The sequence below is a fragment of the Hordeum vulgare genome, chromosome 7H (genome assembly GCF_904849725.1).
Source record: "Hordeum vulgare subsp. vulgare chromosome 7H, MorexV3_pseudomolecules_assembly, whole genome shotgun sequence".
Lineage (NCBI taxonomy): Eukaryota > Viridiplantae > Streptophyta > Magnoliopsida > Poales > Poaceae > Hordeum > Hordeum vulgare.
In genome coordinates, this window is record NC_058524.1 from 625340725 (window position 1) to 625349230 (window position 8506).

Sequence of the window (8506 nt, forward strand, 5' to 3'; positions counted from 1 at the left end):
GGGAACGATCCAAAGGCAGCTAAGTGGGAGGAAAAAAAAAAAATAGTTGCGACCAGGAGACACAACCCACGATATTAGCGGGTCTCTCGGAACAGTGTACAGGCCCGATAACAATCAGAAAGACACGAAAAGCAAATGAACTGATAGTTGGTGTATTTTAGAGGAAAGACCCCAAGGCCCAGATTTTACTGAAAGCCTTGCAAGGCCCTCGACGCTCTGCAACACCAGATAGATCACACAAAACAGCCACCAAATATAAGGTGCACGCCGCAAGCTGACAAACACGATGCACAAAATGAAAACCAGCAGATCGCTAACTGGCAGCAAACCTTGCACTCGTTCCCATTCCACAAGGGTAACACCGCCCCATTTCGTTGCTCACAAGTCACAACAAGAAAAGAGGGTACTGAACTGAATTTCTAAAGGTGTGTCCCCCAGCCAGGCATCATGTCAAAAGAAGAATTCCCAGCTTGACTTGAACCATTTTTGTGGCATGAAAGGCTCTCCACGATCAGATCAGATAGGTAGCACAAAACAGATAGATAGATAGCACAAAGCAGTGAAAAACATAAAGGCCAAATCAACCGCTGTCTGCCAGGCCGCACTCCACGATTCACCATTTAAGATAACAGCCCCACCAGCTTATGCTTCAGCTTCGGCCACTGTAACATGAAGGAAAAAAACATGGTCAAGCTAGTTACATAGCCAATCGAATTTGCCCCCAGAAGCACATCCACAGAAATTAAAAAAAAAACTAATTTTCAATCACTAGGTGGTTAAGCTGCTAAATAACCCTATGCCGTAACCCTTTTTCTCATGTGCTCACCTCGGGGCACAGGAGTGTAGAAGCCGACAACAGGAATCAGGTTACCGTATCCATGATCATCGCACACCCTTGTCATCTGCTCCGATTGTACTTGGATCATGAAGAGGCCAGCAGCCCTGGTCATGACAATGGTGTTTGCTCCCTCGGCAAACCCCAACACATGGACTGGAGTTGCTGCACCCGCTGGAGCACCATTTAAGGACAAACTTCCCAAGTAGATGATACGGCTGGGTATCCATCGCGCATCAGTCATCTCCCTTGACCATAGTTGCAGATGCGGATCCAATTCTTCAACGAGTCCCAGTCCACCGTCCTCCGCCAGCATGAGGTTGCAACTGGGTATTTTCTTAGAGTAGCAGGAGTCTGGTGCGTTGAACCAAGTCAGTCCATGCATTGCCATGTCATACTCCACGATCAACCCACCATCAGTCATGAAGTAGAGGAGAGACTTCCCAACAAGCACGCTGGAATAATACATGAAGTGCATGTAGAACCTGTCTTGCATCACGGTCAGCTCGCCCCAGGCACCAGTCTCTGACGAATAAACGCATGCTGACGTGAGAACATCCTCGTAGTCAGGATCTCCATTGTCAACCGAGAAGACCAAGACCACGCTGAAGGGGCCCTCATGGCAGTTGCAGTGGTCACACCCATCTATTGTGCAGAACACGGCAGCGGTCGTGCGGCCTGTCTCGGAGAACGCCACAGGCACCGGTACATGCTGCTGGGCACCCGTGATTGGCTCCCACACGAGGAGTTCCTCGGCATATGGGCCCTTGGAGAGGAAGAGGGCGCGCCCGTGGCGGCAGTCGATGGCCTGCCAGAGGGAGCTGTCAGGGACAGGGCTAGCGGGGGAGAAGGGCGATGCGGTGGCGGGGATGAACTCGGGGATGTCCTCATCATCCCAATCATGGAGAAACCCGAGCACGGGGGGTGCCTGGTGCAACTCGCGGAGGCGGCGCCGAAATCCGCGATTGGAGACTGTCTGGCTCCAGGACTTGCAGACGAGGGAGGCGCGGAGGAGGCGGGCCGGCTCGTCGGGCGGGATGCGGAGGAGGACCTCTTCGACAAGCTCTTCAGGGAGCGCCGGCGGCGGTGCTGCTGGCATGGTGGCCGCTAGGTATGTGGTGGAGGCAGATTTGGGGAGGGGGAAATGGAGGAAGGAGGGGAACGCGTCGGCCGGAGCTCTGGCCGGCGGCAGGGGAATGGAACCGGTGGCTGCTAGGTCTTGTGTGGGAGGAGGGGAATGGAATTTGTTGGGCTCAACCAGGACCGGACCGGACCGGACCCGCCCCAACTGAGTTTCGAGCCCGACTCTATTAGCTGCAATACTAGGCGCGGCCCAACCTTTGGGCCGGTCGGCTGCACTACTAGGCGAGCCTGAATCTGTTAGCTGCACTAAGGCCAACTCCATTGCACTATGGATGTCCGGTTTGATCAGATTTTGTCCGTTTGAGACGGCAATGGGTTCGTCCATGTCTGGTTATGTCGGTTGAGCCGTGCGTGCGTCCACCGCGCGGCCGCACCCCAAATCATGTCCGTGTTGGACGTGATTAAAAAATATATAAAAACTTAAATAAAAAGCAAATAAACGCAGTTAAAAAACTTAAAATATAAAATTAAGGGTCACGACCACAAAACGGCCCAGTTTCACCGCCATTGACATAATTAACATAAAAAAACGTCCGTCGATGCCGTGCTCGTGGTCGCATGTGTCGTCGTCGTCGCTGACGAGGTCGACGTAGGCCGGCGGCGTCCAGAGGTGGGCCATTGGCGTTCATCATGCGTGATCATGGAGTCCTTCATCACACGCTGCATGAGCCGGACCTCCTCCTGCGCTGTCATGCGAGGAGGTGGAGGTGGTGACGAAGACGGGGAAGGCGACGGCGTGGGCGTGAGGCCGCGCACCTCCTCACGTGGCCGCCGTGGCCCCAACACTGTGCCGGCGAAGTACGAGGCGCGCCGCATGTCGTGCTCGTCCCTGAGCCACGTGTCCCAGAGCTCGGAATCGGGGGCGTACCTGTCGTCGTAGTAGAGGTCGTCGGGGAGGAGGCGACGGCGGCACTCGATCTCGTCGCGGCGCGCACGGCCGCTCGTTGGCACCGGCGGGATCGGGACCCGGTCGGCGGAGAGATGCCAGTTGTTCGGGAGGTGGACGTCGCTCCACGAGACCTGCGTCCTCGTCTCCCAATAGCGTCGGCATACCTCAGTGCTAAGGTACTGCCGGTCGCGCTGGCCGGCGGGCCTAGGGCCAATGGTGAAGGGAGCAGGCGCGGTGACGATGCAGCCTCCTCCTTCACGGAGCCGCGGCGGCGTCCCGACGAGGAGCCAGCCTCGCGGTCATGCTTCCCCTTGCGGCCGTAGTTCCAGAGCCCCATGGCTGCGAGGCGGCCGGTCGGCGAGTTCGAGGCTAGGGTTTGGGGTGTCAGGTTTCGAGGAGGTCGCGGGGTGTAGTGGGAAGTGTGGACGACGACCGGTCCACGAATTCCGCATTTAAGAAGGACCACGACTGTTCCCTGGGCGGATGACAGGCGGGCCCGGCCACTCGTGTGCATTGATGTGGGCAGGTGGGAGGTAGGTGGCCACCTGCCACGCGGCCCCGACGCGGACGAGCGCGCGTCCGTTTGCTGTCCGCCGCGACCCAAATCCCGCGCAAGTTTGCGTTCGAAATGGGTCGCCCCGGACACAAAACGGACAAGATGGGTCCGGGCCGTCTCGCGCTGGGACGACCGGTTTATCCCTTTTACCCCAAACGGACGGGGCCGGACACGATGGGGTCGCGCGGTGGAGTTGGCCTAAAAGACTCTGCTAGCTAGCCTCTCAAAGCCGCCACCATAATCGTGCCCCACGTAATCCCTGTTCCCCTAGGCGACAACACTATGGTTTCTATTTCTTCTGACGGCTATCCTCAGAATTGGACTTTTTTCTGCCCTCCAAACCAGCGATCGAGGGAGGGAGTGCGACATCAAAATCGGATCGATTGTCATGGCTGCTAGCTCGGGATCATAAAGCAAACCTGGCAGGGAGACGCCGGAAGAACTCCTGGCCCGCCTTACCCATCAGGATGAGGAGGAAGACGACTTTGTGTGGGAGGAGGAGCTCCCGGATCTGATGGAGTTGGCCAAGTGGTTGGCGATTGCCCGTGAACCACGCCAAAATCTTTTAGTCCCAACGCTTTATATGGCGACATGAGGGCGGCCTGGAATACTGCTAAACCTGTGGACTGAAGGAGGATCAAGGAGAATATCTTCACAACTCAGTTTGGTTGCTTAGGAGACTGAAAGAAAGCTATGCTGGAGGGACCTTGGCTCTTTAGAGACCAGGTTGTGATCTTGGAAGAATATGATGGCTTCAAAAACCCTGTCACGTTCAATCTCGATAAGCTTTCGGTCTGGGCTTAGATCCACCGTCTGCCAGACAACTTCCTCATAGAACCGCCAGTCAGGGGTTTAGCATCGTGTATCGATGAAGTGGAAGAGGTCCAGCTAAAGCTGTCGACTGGTTTCTTTGGAGAATTCGTCAGAGTCAAGGTCAAGATAGATATCAACGCTAAGATCAAGCGGTTTGTCACAGGTAAAAAGTGTTGGAAATATGCCCTAGAGGCAATAATAAAATGGTTATTATCATATTTCCTTGTTCATGATAACCGTCTATCGTTCATGCTATAATTGTATTAACAGGAAACAGTAATACATGTGTGAATGAATAGATCACAATGTGTCCCTAGCAAGCCTCTAGTTAGCTAGCTCGTTAGTCAATAGATGATCATGGTTTCCTGATCATGGACATTGGATGTCATTGATAACGGGATCACATCATTGGGAGAATGATGTCGTGCACAAGACCCAATCCTAAGCCTAGCACTAGATCGTATTGTTCGTATGCTAATGCTTTTCTAATGTCAAGTATCTTTTCCTTCGACCGTGAGATTGTGCAACTCCCGGATACCGTAGGAGTGCTTTGGGTGTATCAAACGTCACAACGTAACTGGGTGACTATAAAGGTGCACTACGGGTACCTCCGAAAGTGTCTCTTGCGTTGGCACGAATCGAGATCGGGATTTGTCACTCCGTGTGACGGAGAGGTATCTCTGGGCCCACTCGGTAGAACATCATCATGAGCTCAATGTGACTAAGGAGTTAGTCACACGATGACGTGCTACGGAACGAGTAAAGAGACTTACCGGTAACGAGATTGAACAAGGTATAGGCATACCGACGATCGAATCTCACGCAAGTTCTATACCGACAGACAAAGGGAATCGTATACGGGATTGACTGAATCCTTGACATCGTGGTTCATCCGATGAGATCATCGTGGAGCTAGTGGGAGCTACCATGGGTATCCAGACCCCGCTGATGGTTATTGGCCAGAGAGGTGTCTCGGTCATGTCTGCCTGTCTCCCGAACCCGTAGGGTCTACACACTTAAGGTTCGATGACGCTAGGGTTATAGGGAATTGTTATACGAGATTACCGAAAGTTGTTCGGAGTCCCGGATGAGATCCCGGACGTCACGAGGAGCTCCGGAATGGTCCGGAGGTAAATATTGATATATAGGACGGATGGTTTCGGACACCGGAAGTGTTTCGGGCATCACCGGTAACGTACCGGGACCACCGGGACCACCGGAGGTGGTCCCGGGGGACCACCGAAAGGGGGCTGCGACCCCAAGAAGTAATATGGGCTAAGTGGGGGTGGGAACCAGCCCCTAGTTGGGCTGGTGCGCCTCCCCACTCAGCCCATGGCGCAGGGGAAAGAAAAAGAGGGGGGGAACCCTAACTTAGGTGGGCCTTAGGCCCACCAGAGGGGTGCGCCACCCCCTCCTCCCCATCTGGCCGCCACACCCCCCATCTGGGAGGGCTGCCGCACCCCCTAGGGTGGGAACCCTAGGGGTGGCACCCCCTCTCCCCTTCCCCTATATATAGTGGGCACTTTTGGCCTTTGGAGGAGACAGTTTTCCCTCTCCCTCGGCGCAGCCCTGCACTTCTTCCTCCTCCTCTCTGCCGGCGCTTGGCGAAGCCCTGCCGGGAGACCTCGTCTCTCCACCAACACCATGCTGCCGTGTTGCTGGTCTTCTTCCCCAACCTCTCCCTCCTCCTTGCTGGATCAAGGTGCGGGAGACGTCACCGGGCTGCACGTGTGTTGAACGCGGAGGTGCCGTTGTTCGGCACTAGATCGGAATCGCTGCGAGTACGACTCCATCAACCGCGTTCTAGCAACGCTTCCGCTTAGCGATCTTCAAAGGTATGAAGATGCTCTTACCCCTCTCTCGTTGCTGGTCTCTCCATAGGAAGATCTGAACATGCGTAGGAAAATTTTTGAATTTATGCTACGTTCCCCAACAGTGGCATCCGAGCCAGGTTTTCTATGCGTAGATTCTATGCACGAGTAGAACACAAAAGTTGTGGGCGATGGTTTGTCAATTTGCTTGCCGTTACTAGTCTTATTCTTTTCCGGCGGTATTGTGGGATGAAGCGGCTCGGACCGACCTTACACGTACGCTTACGTGAGACTGGTTCCACCGACAGACATGCACATCGTGCATAAAGGTGGCTAGCGGGTGTCTGTCTCTCCTACTCTAGTCGGATTGGATTTGATGAAAAGGGTCCTTATGAAGGGTAAATAGCTTTGGCATATCATCGTTGTGGCTGTCACGTAGGTAAGAAGGCGTTCTTGCTAGAAACCCAAATCAGCCACGTAAAACTTGCAACAACAATTAGAGGACGTCTAACTTGTTTTTGCAGGGTTTGACATGTGATGTGATATGGCCAAAGTTGTGATGTTGCATGTATGATGTATGAGATGATCATGTTATTGTAATAGGTTTCACGACTTGCATGTCGATGAGTATGACAACCGGCAGGAGCCATAGGAGTTGTCTTAATTTATTGTATGAGATGCAACGCCATGTGCTTGCTACTTTTACTTCATTGCTAACGGTTAGCCATAGTAGTAGTGATAGTAGTAGTTGGCGTGACGACTTCACGAAGACACGATGATGGAGATCATGATGATGGAGATCATGGTGTCACGCCGGTGACGATGATGATCATGCGATGCCTGAAGATGGAGATCGAATGAGCAAAGATGATAATGGCCATATCATGTCACTATATGATTGCATTGTGATGTTTATCATGTTTTACATCTTATTGCTTAAAACGACGGTAGCATAATAAGATGATCCCTCCTAAAATTTCGAGAACGTATTCCCCTAAGTGTGCACCGTTGCGAAGGTTCGTTGTCTCGAAGCACCACGTGATGATCGGGTGTGATAGATTCTAACGTTCGCATACAACGGGTGTAAGCCAGATTTACACACGCGAAACACTTAGGTTGACTCGACGAGCTTAGCATGTACAGACATGACCTCGAATACAAGAGACCGAAAGGTCGAACATGAGTCGTATGGTTGAATACGATCAGCATGAAGTTGCTCACCATGGTGACTAGTCCGTCTCACGTGATGATCGGACACGGGTTAGTCAACATGGATCATGTATCACTTGGATGACTAGAGGGATGTCGATTTAAGTGGGAGTTCATACTTAATTTGATTAAATGAACTTAATTGTCATGAACTTAGTCTAAAAGTTGTCTTTATAAATATTGTAGATGTCCAACGTCAACCTCAACTTCAACGCATTCCTAGAGAAAAACAAGTTGAAAGATGATGGTAGCAACTATGCGGACTGGGTTCGCAACCTGAAGCTCATCCTTGAAGCAAGTAAAAAGGCTTATGTCCTTAATGCGCCGCTAGGTGACCCTCCCGCTCCCGCAGCAGCGCAGGACGTTCTAAACGTCTGGCAAGCGCGGAGTGATGACTACTCTCTGGTCAGGTGTGGCATGTTATACAGTTTAGAAACGGGGCTCCAAAGACGTTTTGAGCAACACGGGGCATATGAGATGTTCCAAGAGCTGAAGCTAGTTTTTCAAGCTCATGCCCGTGTCGAGAGATATGAAGTCTCCGACAAGTTCTTCAGCTGTAAGATGGAGGAGAACAGTTCTGTCAGTGAGCACATACTCAAAATGTCTGGGTTACACGGTCGTCTGACTTCACTTGGAGTCGAACTTCCGGATGATGCTATCATTGACAGAATCCTCCAGTCTCTCCCACCAAGCTACAAAGGCTTTGTGCTTAACTACAACATGCAAGGGATGGAGAAAACCATTCCCGAGTTGTACTCGATGCTCAAGTCTACAGAAGTAGAAATCAAGAAGGAGCATCAAGTGTTGATGGTCAACAAGACAAGTAGTTTCAAGAAAGGCAGGGGTAAGAAGAACTTCAAGAAAGACGGCAAAACTGTTGCCGCGCCCGGTAAGCCAGATGCCGGGAAGAAGAAAAAGAACGGACCCAAGCCTGAGACTGAGTGCTTCTACTGCAAGGGAAAAGGTCACTAGAAGCGGAACTGCCCCAAATACTTAGCGGACAAGAAGGCCGGCAACGTTAAAGGTATATGTGATATACATGTTATTGATGTGTACCTTACCAGCGCTCGTAGTAGCTCCTGGGTATTTGATACCGGTGCTGTTGCTCACATTTGCAACTCAAAGCAGGAACTGCGGAATAAGCGGAGACTGGCCAAGGACGAGGTGACGATGCGCGTCGGGAATGGTTCAAAGGTCGATGTGATCGCCGTCGGCACGCTACCTCTACATCTACCGTCGGGATTAGTTTT

The 8506-nt window shown here is 52.3% G+C and overlaps 1 protein-coding gene across 1 annotated transcript; it reads right to left on the reverse strand.

Annotated features, from left to right (window-relative positions):
* Positions 1 to 293: 293 nt before the first annotated feature.
* On the reverse strand, positions 294 to 2322 carry LOC123410902. The gene is made up of 2 exons (XM_045103829.1): positions 827 to 2322; positions 294 to 662 (listed from the first exon to the last, which is right to left on the reverse strand). Exons 1-2 carry the CDS (start codon positions 2301 to 2303, stop codon positions 643 to 645), a joined length of 1497 nt encoding a protein of 498 aa, XP_044959764.1. The 5' UTR covers positions 2304 to 2322; the 3' UTR covers positions 294 to 642.
* Between the last annotated feature and the right edge of the window lie 6184 nt (positions 2323 to 8506).

Coding starts and splice junctions, on each gene's coding strand:
- LOC123410902 (XM_045103829.1), bottom strand. CDS start 2,303: ATGGACGAACCCATTGCCGTCTCAAACGGACAAAATCTGATCAAACCG. Junction 663..826: donor CTACACTCCTGTGCCCCGAG/GTGAGCACATGA, acceptor TTCATGTTACAG/TGGCCGAAGCTGAAGCATAA.